Source organism: Meles meles, chromosome 12 (genome assembly GCF_922984935.1).
Source record: "Meles meles chromosome 12, mMelMel3.1 paternal haplotype, whole genome shotgun sequence".
Classification (NCBI taxonomy): Eukaryota; Metazoa; Chordata; class Mammalia; order Carnivora; family Mustelidae; genus Meles; species Meles meles.
This window is the reverse complement of record NC_060077.1, coordinates 40015049-40032357: the sequence shown is the minus strand read 5'-3', so window position 1 is coordinate 40032357 and position 17309 is coordinate 40015049. Positions and strand designations below refer to the sequence as shown.

At 36.6% G+C, this 17309-nt stretch overlaps 1 protein-coding gene across 1 annotated transcript in view; it reads right to left on the bottom strand.

Annotated features, from left to right (window-relative positions):
* L3MBTL4 (L3MBTL histone methyl-lysine binding protein 4) overlaps positions 1-17309 on the bottom strand; it is a 500325-nt gene that overhangs the window by 201267 nt on the left and 281749 nt on the right. Inside the window, exon 13 of the mRNA XM_046025260.1 lies at positions 12467-12581. Within this exon, the coding sequence (XP_045881216.1) occupies positions 12467-12581 (115 nt within the window). The remainder of the gene's footprint in view (positions 1-12466; positions 12582-17309) is intronic.

Below are 17309 nucleotides of genomic sequence, written 5' to 3'. Positions count from 1 at the left end.
AAGCCAGTAGAAAGTTCTGGGCTTGGGAAGGCAAGAAACATGTTCCTGACCTGAAAGATGACAGGATGAAATGCTGTAGGATGGTGGGGATGGGGACAGTTCATCTCCCTGGGGACATCACACAAAGTTTGGGAGAGGAGATGACCCTTGACTACAAAGGACTTCGTCTGCTGCCCAAATGCTAGCAGATAAGCACTAGGCATGAGGAATGCAAAGCCTACCCAGAGGGAAGAAGCAGTAAGTGTAGACTGAAAAGAGAGGTAGAAAGAAAGGTGAAGAAAGTACCATTGCTAAATCAGGGATAAAGGAATGGAAAATTGTGTTTAATACAGAGGCTCAGGTGAAAAACGGTTTATAACCATTTGGTTTGACAACCACAAAGCTAGTGAACAACTCAGTAAGAATACTTTTATTTCACTGGTGATATATTTACGATTGTGATATTGTGATTTATAATAAGAAACATATACTTAGTCTTCCCCCATGTCTTGGCATAGAGCTCCTAAAACCCTTGGAATTGCCTGTGATGAGAGCAATAAAGGTGCCTTTTGTTATGTTAACAATGTGAGTTTGGAAAGCACAGAAGGCTGGAGGCTGGTTGCCAGTGGAGCCAACCAGTGATTAGAGGGTTGGAACTTTTGGGTCCCACTCCCCTGGCCCCAATTCTGGAGAGGGAAGAGGAGTCAAGGACAGAGTTCAATCACTAATGGCCAATGATTTAAACAATCATGCTTATGTAATGAAGCCTCCATAAAAACCCAAAAGGATGAGGTTCAGAGGTTCCCATCAGACTGGGAAACACATGAGGATATGGGGAAGATGTCTAGTCAGGAGAGAACATGGAAGCTCTGCCCGTTGCATCTCTTCCCTCTGGCTTCCATTCCTGAGTTAGACCCTTTCATAATAAACACATAATCTAGTATGTAAAATGTTTTTTTCTGAGTTCTGTGAGAGGCTCTAGCAAACTAATTAAACCCAAAGATTGGTCATTGGAAACTATGACCTATGGCCAGAAGCACAGGTGACAACCTAGACTGACTAGCATTTGAAGTTGGTGGGTGCAATCTTCTACAACTGAGCCCTGAAATTCAGACCCTTACACTATTTCCGGGTAAACACTGTGAGAATTGAGCTGAATTGCGGAACACCCAGCCAGAGTCGGAAAATCCCTTGGTGTGGGGTAAAAACCCAGACATCAGAATTAGGTGCAGAATTGCAATGTATTCAGATTTTTATTTTAAAGAACTGCAAAATTCTTTAGTTGAATTTAATGGGGCTTATGTCATCTGCTAATCTTAAATCTAAATCAGTAATTCTCAATGTTTTGAACTGTCCTTAACATCAGTCAATATTCACTTGGAGATCAGCAACCCTTTTATGGATAGTACAATTTTAACAAGTACTGAGAAAAAAAAAAACACACTGGTTGTGTAAGTTTTAGGAAATAAAATCAACTCCCATTTTTCTGGATCAATGAAGAGAAATGGTGACAGGGGAAGCAAACATGTCTACGCTCTTCACCCCAACTTGCTCTTCACTGAAGGCCCATTGTGTGCCAGACAACTGAAAGTGGCCATTAAGGTGTTTAAGTGCCCAAGTCTATAAGTCCCAGAGGTAAAGCAACCTGCCCAAAGACACAGAGCTAGTCAGAACAGAATGAAAACTTAAATCCAAGTTTTTCTAACTCCAAAGTCCATCATTTTCTTTCTCAAATTTGGTGAATTTCCAAAGCAAGAACTATTGGGCACTCCACTGTCCAATGGAGAAGGTAATCTGTGGGCACATAATTCACAATATAATAAAAGAAATTAGACTTATATAAAGAAATTTAGCATGAAATGTGAATGGGATTACAGTTTCCAAATGATATGACTGACTAAAATGATTGCCAAATGGCAATTCTGTCGATGACCGAGGTAGACATGGTTTTTTGGTTCTGATATTTTTATATCATTTTTATTTATTTATTTATTTATTTATTTATTTTTTCTTTTTTACAGATTGAGAGAGAGAGATTACAAGTAGGCAGAGCAGCAGCCAGAGAGGGGAGAAAGCAGGCTCCCCGCCAAGCAGAGAGCCCGATACGGGGCTCGATCCCAGGACCCTGAGATCATGACCCGAGCTGAAGGCAGATGCTTAACCCACTGAGCCACCCAGGCGCCCCATATTTTTATATCTTTTTAAGTACATTCAGGGAATGCAAAGCACAATGGAAAGGTCTTGACAACTTAGTGCTATATCTTAGGTATTTCATTTTGATCCTAAGTGTAGAAAAAGTCCACCATGAAGGACTATACATCAAATGAAACACAAATTCTGCCCTCACGGCATGAGAAATGGAGAGTTTAATCTTACAGTGGAATACAGGGTGAACTGCAGGTGAGCATCTGTGGCTGGGAGTGGCAGCTAAAAAGAAATCCTTCCCTAGCCGTACAAACTGGTGCTCTTGCCATCTGAATGGGAACTTTCAAGTTTTCACTCTCAAGTGGCTTTTCACAGTTACCTTTTCAATAACTTATATTAGGTCTTAGAGACTAAATGCTATGAATTATTGAATATTTGGTCTTGGCAAGAATATACTGTATGAACATTTTTGCAGAAGCTTGGGCTATCACATGTATTATATCTGGGTTCAATTTCTTCAGTAAGTATAAATAAATTGATTAAATGGCTTTACAAAAGTAGAAATGGGGTACCTGTGTGGTTCAGTAGGTTAAACATCCAATTCTTGATTTCAGCTCAGGTCATGATCTCAGGGTTGTGAGACTGAATCCCACTTTGGGCTCCATGCTGAGTGGGGAGTCTACTTGGGATCCTCTCTCTTCTTGCCCCTCCCCCACCCCCTTTCTCTCAAAAAAAAAAAAAAGAAAAAAGAAGAAAAACGGACAATAGAGTGACTACCACTCACTTAGAAAACCATTAAAATATAAAAATTCAATTTTAATTCTAATAAAATTTGTATGATAGCCAACAAATTAATCTTACTTGTGCTTGTGCCATTTCTATCTCTAAAGAGGCCACCATACTCCCTCCACTGGTTCAGGTCCTTTGTTCTCTTCTGGGCCTAGATCAACACCATTCTAAAAGACCTGGCTGAAGTAGCCCTATGTCATTCTGCTCTGTATTTAAAACCACATTTAGAAATGTAGCAATGTAGATTTAGTTTGTACTCATTCTTAGGCAGCTATATGATTTTATTCTGTTTCATAGATCTGCAAACTACAGTTCCCTCGACATAAATTTGAAGTTCATGGAAGAAAGAAATAATTTATGTTATATATATTTTTTCTTCCTTTGTTTCCAAAGCATTTATTGTAATACTGAGATACAAATATGTTGGAAAAGAGTCAAAGGAAAAGTCTCCATAATGAGAAACAGATGAGATTAATAGATTAGAAAACTGTCTTCCTCATATTTTCTTTTAATTGCTCTTATTTTCACAGAATACTACTAGTATACAACCTGCAGTGATACTTTTTGTAAAATTTCACTGGAGCAAATAGATAAAATAGATAAAGTTCAAGTCAGATTCTGCCTCTATAAAATGGTAGGGTAGATCAGATGATTCCTAAGATTTTTTTCCCAAACTCTAAACTTTCAGTATTTCTTGCAATGTTTGACCTATAAATCTAGTATATCATATATAATAAAGTACTGAAGGCAATTGTTGAGTCACATAAATATAACAAAAGTAAAACAAGAGTGTAAAAAAAATGACAGTTCAAATATCTGAAAATACCTTAAAAATACTTGCAAATTAAAAATAAAGTCTCTTATATTTGCTCACAGATGAGAAAATGCTCTGTGTGGTTTTATAGATCTATGTACAAGATATAATTACTTTGATCTGATTTTCAAAGATCCTGGACATAACAAGGTCAGTTTGAATTATATGAGTAAATAAAATCAACCTTTTGACTTAATGTAGCATTTGGCAATAAAAGTTGATTTGATGTGGTTGACTGTACAAATATAATCCATAAAAGACAGGATAAGAGCCAAGATGTTCGGTGTAATTCATACTGTGGAGCAAGTGCTCCTGCCAGCTTCTCACCATGCAGGGATGTGACACAAACTGAGGAGGTGATTTTTCTGTAAAGAAAGCTAAGATATGGAGGAATGCATAGAAAGGTGATGTCTTGGCTTCAAAATCTTATAAGGTCAATGTTCAAGGCACTCTGAGTAATTCCATTCAGTGTAAATGAAGTAATTCTGCTTCTGGAAGAGTAAGCATGGCAGTGAGCAAAGCACAGAGTGTGAAGCGCCTTGTGCACACGAAAAGGAGTCTGGAAGACAATGAATGCCAACAATGAACTCGAAGAGAATGACCTTTAGGTGTTATATGCAACTGATGGAACTACTAAATTCTACTTCTGAAACTAATATTACACTATATGTTCATTAAATTGAGTTAAAAAAAAAAAGAACGGAGAAACATAATGTCAACTTTACTTCAATAAAAAAAGAATAGAGGTAATAACATTAGATTTGGGTTTTATATAATTATAGGAAAGAAATCAGAAAAGATAGTCATCTCTTTTGCAATCATCAACACTATACCCTCTCACTCCATTTTGTTAGATACCTAGACCAACCACTATTTCTAGTTTCCAGTGGGGGGAAAAATTCAATGATAAATAAAGAAGTAACAGAATAAGTTTTGGAGTAGTACTGTGTGTGTGGGTATGTGTATGTGTGTGAAAATATTTTTGCTTTAACAATAGAGGCATGGATGATATATATTTATTCATATTATAACCATGTTTTAAAGTCTACATATTTAAAAATTAAAATACTAATGGTCCAGATATAAAGAAATATAAACCATAGTGTCAACCAAGCAACATATAATAAACTATATTAATGATTTATCAAAAAATTTATAACAGAAAAATAAGCACAGCAGTAAAAGAATATCAAGACCAAATGAAGGTACCAATTTCCCCAAATTATAAAGATTCCAATGACCTAAGTGTGAACACAAAACGGGAATTTTGTAATATTGTCAAGAACATATGGAGGTCAAACTTAAGAAAAACTGACAACTAAAGGTATATTTTTAAAGATTTTATCTATTTATTTGAGAGATAGAAAGCACAATGGTAGGAAGGGAGCATAGGCAGAAGCAGACTCCCCACTGAGAAGGGGTCTGGGCACAAGGCTCAATCCTAGAACCCTGGGATCATGACCTGAGCTGAAGACAGACGCTTAACCAGCTGAGCCACCCAGATGTCAGAAAACTGACAATACATTTCAAAAGCCACATCAAGGGAGGGGCAAAGAAGTGGTCCCCAACACAACAACCCACAAGCCAGAAGGCACACCCCCCAGTGTGGCTCCCACCCCCACCACACCCAGCAAGTGGCTTGAACTGGGACTGGCATCCACTGAAAACAACTCCCAGAAGCAGGTACTGCAGAACCAGAACCAGGACCAGGAAATCCAGGGATGTCCTTCCAAAGCATCTCCAGCCCTACCACACCTGGTGAGCAGCCTCAGCCTGGACTGATGCACCCCAAAATGTCTCTCTCCCTTACGGGAGGGCACCAGCACTGCCTATCCGTGTATCAGCAATAGTCACAGTCCAGACACATGCTTCCCATAGGGGACATGCCTGGACTACATGATTTTGCTGAGCAGGGAGGATTGTGTTTCTGGACCCCACAGGATACCTTCTATATACAGCCACCCCTTTAAGACCGAGAAACATAGCTGACCTACCTAATACATAGAAACAAACACAGATAGGCAGGTGAAATGAAGAGACAGAGAAAAAAAAAGTGAAAGAATAAGACAAAGAATAAGAATAAAAAAAGACAAAGAAAGAATAAAAAAAAAAAAGAATAAGACAAAACCTCAAAAAAAAAAAAAAGAACTAAATGAAACAGAGATAAGGAACCTACCTGATAAAGAGTTCAAAGTCATGGTCATAAAGATACCACACTTGAAAAAAGTGATGAATACAATTCGAATTTCAAAAAAGTAATAGAAAAATAACTAAATAGAGCTGAAGAATAAAATAACTGAAAGGAAAATTACACTAGACAGAATCACCATCAGATTAGAGGATGCAGGAGAATGGACCAGCAACTGGGAAGAAAGGGACTGTTTAAGAGACCTATGTAAGAAGAAACTAACATTCACATTATGGGGGTCCCAGAAGGAAAAGAGAGAGAAAAGGGGCTAGAAAACTTACTTGAAGAAATAATAGTTGAAATCTTCCCTAACCTGGGGAAGGAAACAGACACCCAGGTCCAAGAAGCACAAGGAACCCCAAACAAGAGGAACCCCAAGGAGGTCTGCACCAAGACATATAATAATTAAGGTAAAAAATTTAAAAATAAAGAGATGGCTTTTTTAAAAAAAATATTTTATTGAATACTGTTATGCTGAAAAAAATAAATAAAATGGGAAAAAAATATTTTATTTATTTTTTGACAGACAAAGATCACAAGTAGGCAGAGAGGCAGACAGAGAGAGAGGAGGAAGCAGGCTCCCCGCAGAGAGCCCGATGCGGGGCTCCATCCCAGGACCCTGAGATCATGACCTGAGCCAAAGGCAGAGGCTTTAACCCACTGAGCCATCCAGGCGCCCCTAAAGAGGTGATCTTAAAGGCAGCAAGAGAAATCAAGTAATTACACACAAGGGAACATCTATTAGACTATGAGCTGATTTTTCAGCAGAAACTCTGCAGACCATAAGAGAGTGGCAGAATGTAGTTAATCTGAAAGGAAAAATTCTACAACCAAGAATACTCTACCTAGAAAGGATATCATTCAGAATTGAAAGAGAAAGAGTTTCCCAAACAAAAGTTAAAGAAGTTCATCACCACTAAACCTTCTTACAAGAAATGTTTAAAAGGACTTCTTCCAGCAGAAAACAAAAGGCCATAAGTAGAAGAAAATTGTGAAAGAAAAATTCATACTGCTAAAAGCAAACATAGTAAAGGTCACTGATTAAACACTAATAAAGCTACCATGTAGGCTAAAAGACAAAAGAAGTAAAATAAACTGTATCTACAATAATAGTCAAGGGATACACAAAATAATATATGTCAAAAACACAAAACATAAGTAGAGGGAGTAATCAGTAGAATGTGTTCAAATTTAAGTGACCATCAACTTAAAATAGACTGCTGTATACACAGGGTATTTATATGAACCTCATGGTAATCACAAAACAAAAACCTATAATACATAAACAAAAAAATAAAGAAAAAAAGTCCAAATATAACACTAACAAAAGTCATCAAGCCACAATGGAAAAGAATAAGAGAAGAAAGAAACAGAGAACTATGAAAACAACCAAAAAACAATTAAGGAAAGAGCAATAAGTACATATCTATCAATAATTTCTTTTAAGTGTAAATGGACTAAATGCCCAATTAAAAGATTGGGAGGGAGACAAACCATAAGTGACTCTTAATCTCACGAAACAAACTGAGGGTTGCTGGGGAGGGGGGGGCTAGAGAGGGGGAGGGGGGTTATGGACATTGGGGAGGGTATGTGCTATGGTGAGTGCTGTGAAGTGTGTAAACCTGGCGATTCACAGACCTGTACCCCTGGGGATAAAAATACATTATATGTTTATAAAAAAATAAGAAATAAATAAAAATTTTAAAAAAAAAGATGAAGGTGGGAGGCGCCTGGGTAGCTCAGTGGGTTGGGCCTCTGTCTGCAGCTCAGGTCATGGTCTCAGGGTCCTGGGATTGAGCCCCGCATCGGGCTCTCTGTTCAGGAGGGAGACTGCCTCCCCCTCTCCCTCTGCCTGCCTCTCTGCCTATTTGTGATCCCTCTCTCTGTCAAATGGATAAATAAAACCTTTAAAAAAATAAAAAAAAATAAGACAAAAGGGGGCTGAATGGACAAAACAAAATAAAACAGGATCCATCTATATGCTGCCTATAACAGATTTACTAAAACACATAAAGAAAGTATGAAAGTAAAAGAATGGAAAGATATATTACATACAAATGGAAAAGAAAAGAAATGATGTAGAAAAGAAAAGAGGTAGCAATACCCCTGTCATACATCAGAGAAAACAAACTTTAAAATAAAGATTATGGGGGCGCCTGGGTGTCTCAGTGGGTTAAGCCTCTGCCTTCAGCTGAGGTCATGATCTCAGGGTCCTGGGATCGAGCCCCACATTAGGCTCTCTGCTCAGTGGGGAGCCTGCTTCTCCCTCTCTCCCTGTCTGCCTCTCTGCCTAATTGTGATCTCTCTGTGTGTGTGTGTGTCAAATGAATAAATAAAATCTTAAAAAAAAATAAAGATTATGACAAGAGATAAAAAACACATTACATAATACTGAGTTCAAACCAATAAAAGGATAGTACAATTATAAATATGCATGTACCCGACATAGAATCACCTAAATATATATAAAGTAAATGTTAACAGACATAAAGGAAAAACTGATGGTATTATAATGATAGTAGGAAATTTTAATACCCTGCTTACATCAATGGATAGAAAGTCAATATGGAAACAGTAGCCTTAAAAACACATTAGACCAGATAGACCTAATAGATATATTCAGAACATTCCATCCAGAATATATAATCTTTTTAAGTGCAAATGGAACATTGTCTAAAATAGATTACATGTTAAGTCACAAAACAAATCTCAAAGAATGTAAGAAGACTAAAATCATAAGAAGCATTTTTTCTAAACACTAGAAATCAATTATGAGGGGGATAAAACTATACATTTAGACCTAAATATAAACCTGAAATCATAAAAATACTATAAAACATAGGCAGTAAACTCTTAAACATAGTTCTTAGCAATATTATTTGTGGATTTGTATCCTCAGACAAGGGCAACCAAATCAAAAATAAAGAAATGAGATTGCACCTAACTAAAAAGCTTTTGCATGGGGAAGGAAATCATCAGCAAAATGAAGAGACAGCCTACTGAATGGGAGAAGATATATGCAAATAGTATACTCTCTCTCTATATATATATATTTATATATATATATATATCCAAAATATATATATAACTCAGACAACCAACACCAAAAAAAAAAAACAAAACCCAAGCAACCCAATTAAAAAATGGGTAGAAGGCCTCAATAGACATTTTCCCAAAGAAAACATACCAATGGCCAAGAGACACATGGAAAGATGTTTAACATCACTAGTCATCAGGGAAATGCAAACCAAAATCACAATGAGATGTCACCTCACACTAATCAGAATGGCTAGTATCAAAAGTACAAGAAATAACAAGTGTTGACAAGGGTGTAGAGAAAAGAGAACACTCCTGCACTGTTGGTGGGAATGTAAATTAGTGTAGCCACTGTGGAAAACAGTATGGATGCTCCACAAAAAATTAAAAATAGAACTACCATAGTAGCCAGCATTTCCACTTCTGGGTATTTATCTGAAGAAAACAGAAACAATAATTCAAAAAGTGATATGCACCCCTACATTTTTTAGCAGCATCATTTACAGTAGCCAAGATACAGAAGCAACCGATCAACAGATGAACAGATGAACGGATACAGAGATGTGGTGTATAGGTATATATAGACATAGTGGAATATTGCTCAGCTATAAAAAGAATAAAAACTTTCCATTTATAACAACATGAGTGGACCTGGAACATACTATGCTGAGTTAAATAACTCAGAGAAAGACAAATACCATATAATATCACTTATATGTGGAATCTAAACAAACAAAACAAAACAGAAATAGACTCATAAATATAGAGAACAAAGTGGTGGTTGCTGAAGTAAAGGGAATTGGAATGGGTGAAGTAAGTAAAGAAGATTAAGAGGTACAAATTCCCAGTTAGAAAACATGTCACAGGGATGCAAAATACAGCATAGAGTATGTAGCCAATAATATTATAATAACTTTATAACTGTATAACTGTAACTGAAGTCACAGACAGTAACTAGGCTTATGATGACCATTCTGTAGTGTATATAAATGTCAAATCACTGTGTTGTATACTTGAAACTAATATAATACTGTATGTCACCTATAATTCAATAATAAATATAAATAAATGAATAGAAAGAAAGGACAGAAGAAAGAAATTTAAATATTTGGAAAACTCTACTTGTATTAATTTTAGCATAATTTCAAGTTTCACAATCCTTAATAATTCATATATTTTCATATAAAAATGAAAATCTATAGAATATTATATCATTTCCATTTCCTGATAGCCAACATTAAATCAGTGCATACTACTGGTTGGGTAGTTTTTGAGGTATTATGTATGTATTTATCCCACTTAATCATTACAAATTTTTGAGATAGACAGACTAATATTATCTCCATTTTCTACATGAGGAAATGGGCACAGAGAGTCACACTGCTAAGTAAGTAGCAGAGCTGAGATTTAAACGCAAGCATTCTGACTCCAGATTCCACACTTCTAATAAGCAGGCTATATTGCCTCTAGAGCTTGAATTTTGAGATCTATTTTGACTTGTCAGGACGATTTGTGTAACTCACTAACTCGTAGACTGCATAACTATAATGATAGAGCAAAAGCAATGGCATTGGGAGGGAGCAGGCAGGGGTCAGAGATAGATTTTGGAGAAATTAAGTAAGAAAATCAGTAAGAGTTGGTCACTGATTGTATGTGTGGGGTGAGGAAGGGATAAGGAGGAACAAAGGCCAGAATGACTCTGCTTAAGAAATAGGCACTTTATGGGGCACCTGGGTGGCTCAGTGGGTTAAGCCTCTGCCTTCGGCTCAGGTAATGATCTTAGGGTCCTGGGATTGAGCCCCACATCGGGCTCTCTGCTCAGCAGGGAGCCTGCTTCCCTCCTGTCTCTCTCTGCCTGCCTTTGTGCTTACTTGTGATCTGTCAAATAAATAAATAAATAAATCTTAAAAAAAAAAAAAAGAAGTAGGCACTTTAAAGGGGAGAGGGGTGGGGGGATTTATGAGTCTGGTGATGGGTATTAAGGAGGGCATGTACCACATGGAGCACAGGGTGTTATATGCAAACAACAAATCTTGGAACTCTACATCAAAAACTAATGACGTACTGTATGGTGACTAACATAACATAATAAAAAATTTAAAAAAAGTAAGAACTTTGAAATCAAGTAGGAACTTTAGTAGAAAGTCAAGTTTTGTGTTTTTTTGTCTGTTTTGTTTTGTTTTTGTTTTTGGCTTGGGAAAAAGTTCAGCTTCCACAGACTTTGGGATGCTTGTGAGACATTCTGTTCCAGAAACCAATTAGGCGGCTTCACAAAGAAGCAGGCAACGAGTGAGAGGGAGTGTAGAGAGCTGTCCTTGTCCCTGAAATGCTGACCCATCCCCACCTCCACAGAGACCATTCCTCCTTGAGAATGTTACTGTGATGAGGATGGATGTGTGCTTGTCAATGGGGGGAGAGGAGACGTTATCATAAAATGAGAAACATCTCTTTGACATATTAGGCAGTGAAATCAGGCAGAGTAAAGAGTGAAATCAGGAAAACCCCACAAAGCACAAATACTAACACCATCCCTCCAACACAGGGCTGACCACGGTCTCTGGTTTTACATTCTGTATATAGAGACGCCATGCTGGCTAATGCACTCTACGTTACATAAGGACCTGTACCTTATTGATTTTTTGTCGTTTTTGAAGCACCTACCACAAGGTAAACATGTCTGTTGAGTTATTAAGTCAGGACCTCTTCTCACTTCTATAAGAAGTCAAGGAATTACTTCAAAGATGCTATTAGTCCTTTTAGAGCTGCGCTTCAAGCATCATCGGGCTGGCTCAATGGAAGACAGCCTCATTAACAGAATAATGTGCTAGCTTCATCCCAAGAAGCCAACGGGAGAGCCACAGAGGCAGTGAGGGAACAAAACAAACAAAAGATTGCAGTGCCTGCCCATGTGTCTGGAACCCGCTATTAGTCATGTCAGCCTAATCTGATCAAAGAAATCCTTCAGACAAAAGAATAAGATATTTTGGTTCAAGGCTCATTAAAATTTAGAGTGGTTAATTTCCTCCTTAACTTTAAGTAGTTAGAAAGGAAGAAGAAATGAAGATACCAACATAACAGCTGACTTTTTATTCAACTAAAGTTTTTCTTACTGCTGAAATTTAAAATATTTGTTTCTTCTAAAACTATTTGAAATCTAATCTATAAAAAATTAATTAAGATGGAATGTTTAAAAAAATGCACTTTGGCGAAAAATCAATGATACAAATTAGATGGATTTAGACTGGTTAAGTTTTCTATACTAAAATGTAGAAAATAAAGATTCTTCTAGACAACGCTATCAAAATAATTCTTTAATGATTATTATGAGTTTTCTTTTATAAAGTATCTCCTTTGAGGCTTAACTGAATAATTAGATTGCAGCACAGGTATAACACTGATTAGTCAAATCACCTCTCTGATATTTATAAAATACTTATCATGACATAAAAAATAGCATTCAGGTAGGAATTCAGGCTGAGTATTTAAAAATCAACAACAAAGAGCAAAATACTCACGATATGGGATTTCCAGTGGATGCCCTGTTATATCACACCATCCAATCGGGTGAATGTCAGGGCTGTCTGCATCCATCCAGTAGTCATATTTGTGGTCCCAGCCATCGAAATGAACCTGTTGAGGAATTAGTATTTAGTAATTAGTATTTCATTATGCCTATACCTAAATATTGGAAGACAGACCTCTGAATTTGAGACTGCAATTATAATAATCATACATTACAACTAGAACAATATTTTTAAATGTGCCATCAAAGACCCTTTTAATCTAACCACCAAAGGCTGTTGTACCAATTTTTCTGAGAAATGAAAGTTGATAAATAAAAAAAAATCTGTCAGAGATTGGTTAGAATTTGAAGGGATAATGCCAATCAATTTTCCCAACCAAGTAATAAATACTGTAATGTTGGTGGGAAGACACTTTCTCTCCTGGCTGCCATTGCAAAAATCATGTCAGTTTCATGGACATCAGTTTGACATCAGTACAGCCTTATACTACTGGGAAATGCATGGATTTTAAAGAGAATAAAGGAAAGCAAGAAATTTCAAAATCCTGACAAACAAGGAGAGATAGAGCCATTGGAAATGAAGGTAAAGGAGCGGGCAGAATATGCTGATGTAGATGGATTAATAGCGCTCTTGCTAGCTATAAAGAATGGTGTGAGCTTTTAGGAAACCTGAGGAAGAGATATGGCTCAAGTCCAGCAATCCAGCAAATGGTTATCACTATTTTGCATCTTACCTACAAAACACACATACATATAACCCACATATACACACACAGGTCCAAGAATAATTAAAATGAAACTTGATTTCCGAAACAAAATTCACACACTTGTTTCTGAAACTTATCGAACTCCATGTTATGTAAGTTTCTTATCAGGATGAACGATCCAAATTATTTGTGCAAACAAAAAAAATAAGAATGACAATATTTAATAACCCTACTTACTCTCTTATATATTTTCTGTTTCTATCAATTAGATGGTGCATCCCTTATTCAATGAAAAAACCCCCACGATGTATGAAAATCATAATTTTTATAAAAAGAGCAAGATTTCAAGCATTATAATAAACCAACTGAAACATGAGTCTGTTATACAGGATATAGGACTAAAAAAAAAGAAAAAAAGGTAAAATTGTGCATAGTAAATCCCAAATAGAGTCCAACACTTCTTCTCAAGGTCCATCTTTCTAAACATGTGGTTCTCCAAGTTTGATTCCCAGACTGTCAGCACCTGCATCACCTGGACACATGTTAGAAATTCAGATTGCTGGGCCTGAACTCAACCCATTGAATCAGACACTCTAAAAGACAGGGCCTAACAATCTGTGTGTAAACCAGTCCTCCAGATGAATCTAATATGTGCTGAAGTTTGAGAACCAATACCTTAAGAAAAACTTTCAAAAGCATATTTGTACCACATGTAGGCTTCTGGCTGAGACAGACTGTCCTTTCCCAGAAACAACTATAAAGCTGGACAAAACACAGGAAGTGACTGTTTTTAGACACTGGCCAACAGGCACCGCAGAAACAGAATTCCTAAGTACAACTGTCAGCCCTATGACACTGTTAGCCTGTGGACAATTTCCTGAGAGCAGCAGAGGTGGAGAAAAGGCAGTCTTACTGTGTTGAGGAGACACACATTGCAGTTCAGTGCTGGTGAAGCAGCTGGAAACTGGAGGACAAACACTAGAGAGAACTGACCCCAGAAATCTCTGGGGTTTTGTTTGTTTTTGTTTTGTTTTGTTTTTTTTTGCAAGACCTTGGTCAAGGGCTGGACTGTACCTGCACAAGGTGAGAGGGTGAAGTGAAGAAGAAAACATCTGATACAGAGCTGCAAGTAAAATGAAGATAGCAGAGGTCACACTTACTGGGAGAGTGGAGAGACCAGAGTGCAGAGATCGTAAAACACCTTGAGAATTTGACTGAGACACCAAAAAGGCCATACTTCTGCAGTAAGAACCATGTCCTAGAGTATTCTGAACCAGCCCTAAAAAAGACTAAAATCAAACCTCAACGAGTTTAAGAACAGCCATCAGTATTAACTGCCTGACACAACAAGTTCTCCCCAGTCCAAACACTGCAACATTCATAATGTCCAACATAAAATAAAAATGTATTTGGCACGCAAATAAGCAGGTGAATGTGAGCCTTACTCACTTTTTAAAAAAGAGACCCTGTGATGGCCCAGATGTTGTAATTAGTAGACAAGAACTTTTTAAGCAGCTATTAAAGCTATTAAGTAGCTATTAAAGTTTAAGGACCTAAAGGAAAAATGGTCTTGATGAGGGAACAGATAGGGAATCTCAGCAAGGAAATGGGAACTGTAAGATAGAAACAAATAGAATTCTAGAACTTAAAAGCAGAAATAAAAAGTTTCTGAATAGGCTTAATAACAGATTAGACATGGCAGAAAAATTAATAAGTGAACATTAAAACAGATTCATAGCAATTATTAAACTAAAGCATACACAATAAAAAATTTTGAAAATAAACAGAGCCTCAGATACTTGTAAGAAGAATCAGATGGCCTAAGAGACATGTATTTAGAGTCCAGAAGGAGAAGACAGACAATGGAGTGGGAATAATGGTCAAAGCAGACAAAAGCTGAAGAAATAACATCAACAAAATTTCCCTATTTTGGTTAAAAGCCAATTTACAATCTTAAGAAGAACAGCAAAACCAAGCATAATAAGTACAAAGGAAAATGGGGTGCCTGAGTTGCTCAGTTGGTTAAATGCCTGTCTCCTGGTTTTGGCTCAGGTCATGATCTCTAGATCCTGGAATTAAGCTCTGAGTCAGGGCTCTGCACTCAGCAAGGAGTCTTCTTGTGGATTCTCTCTCTCCCCCTCCACTACCCCTCCTCTCTCTCTCCTGTCTCTCTCTCAAATAAATAAATAAATCTTGATAAATAAATGCAAACCACTAAAAATGAAAGACAAAATAAAATTCTTTGAAAGCAGCTAAAGTAGTATAACATACTACATACAGGGAACATGACAGAAATGTAGCCAACTTCTCATCAGAAACAGAAAAGGCAACAAGACAATGAAATGACATCTTTAAAGTAGTAAGGGAAATAAACTGTCAACTGAGATTTTATATATTACAAAAAATATCCCTCAAAAGGGAGTAAAATTAATTTTCAGATAAATAAAACTGAGAAATTATTCACCTACAGATTTGCACTGCAAGAAATATTCTAGAAAATATTTCAAGTGAAAGGTTAGTATTATCAGATGGAATGACAAGAATCTGGAATAAAAATGAACAAATTTAAAGACCCATTTTTACTGATTTCTACAATTACTGTAAAGCCGCAGTTATGAAGACAGTGTCATTTGGCTTAAGGATAGGCAAATACACTACTGGAACAGAAAAGATTATATCAATTCATACACACACACACACACACACACACACACACACACACACACATATATACATTCAACTGCTTTTCAACAGCTATGACAAGGTTATTAAATAGGGCAAGAGCAGCATTTTCAGCAAATGATACTACATCAAGTGGATATCCATATGTGAACAAAATCCAAACTAGCTAGCTGATTCTACCTCACCTCCCACATAAAAATTAACTTGAAATGGACCACAGACCTAAAAAAAAGCTAAAACAATCAAACTCAAATATGAAACTTAAGATAAAATCTTCATGATACTGGGTTATTAGTGGATTTCTTAACATATAAGCAGCATTACCCAAAGAGGACAAATTGATAAACTCAATTTTAATCATAATAAATTCTTTAAAATCATCATTGATAAAAAAGAAAACCAAGCCAAGGATATTTGTAATATATTTATCTGACAAAAGACCTGACAACCCAATAAAAAATGAGCAAAAGACTTAACATGCTGTATGGAAGAAAAGGTTCATGAATTGTCAATAAGTAAATGAAAAAATTCTCAACTTCACTATTCATCAAAGAGACCAAAATGAGACATACTGCACACACACTTGTATGACTTAAATTAAATGACTGACAACATCAATTATTGGTGAGGCTGTGGAGCTCCCAGAACATTCATACAATGTCAGCAGGGTTGGAAAATTATACAAACACTTTAGAAAATGTTGTGCTATTTTATTATAGATTTAAGATGTTCCTACTCTGTGGTTCCTGGCAATTCCACCCAAAAGATGAAAATACATTTGTAAACAAATGTTCCTTTCAATTTCATTCAAAATGTCAAAAGCTGAAAACCATCCAAATGCCAGCAACAAATGAACATCTATTCACAAGCAAGTGTAGTATGGGCATAAGATGAATAGTAGTCACCAACAGAAAAGGACAGTCTGTTTATACATGCACAATCATGCGTCAATCAAACAGACCTCATATCAAGAAAGAAGGCAGACACAAAAGAATGCATACTGTATTGTTCCATTTATATGAAGTTTGAGAACAGCCACAGAAATCAGATCCATGTTTGTCTGGGAGAAGGTAGGGGGCAGAACTGCCCCAATGGGGCACAAAAGGAACCTTCTGTGGTACTGGATAGCTGTCAAATCTTGATTGGGGCGGTGGTTATACAGGATGTACATTTTTCAAGTCATCAAAATCCATACATAAAATCTGTAACCTTTTATCGTTTGTAAATTATAGCTCCATAAAGTTATCTTATTTAAAATATTTCTACATGCAGCTGCTATCAAATGGGGCTCTTCTGATATTTTACTATATTTATATATTGTGATGTTTCAGCACTCTGGACATCGCCAAACTGCATAATACCATCAGTACCAGACAACTAAATATTTAGTTGTGACAAGCAAAAATTGGCTCTCCTTTCAAGAATGGAATGCTGGGTGTTATACAC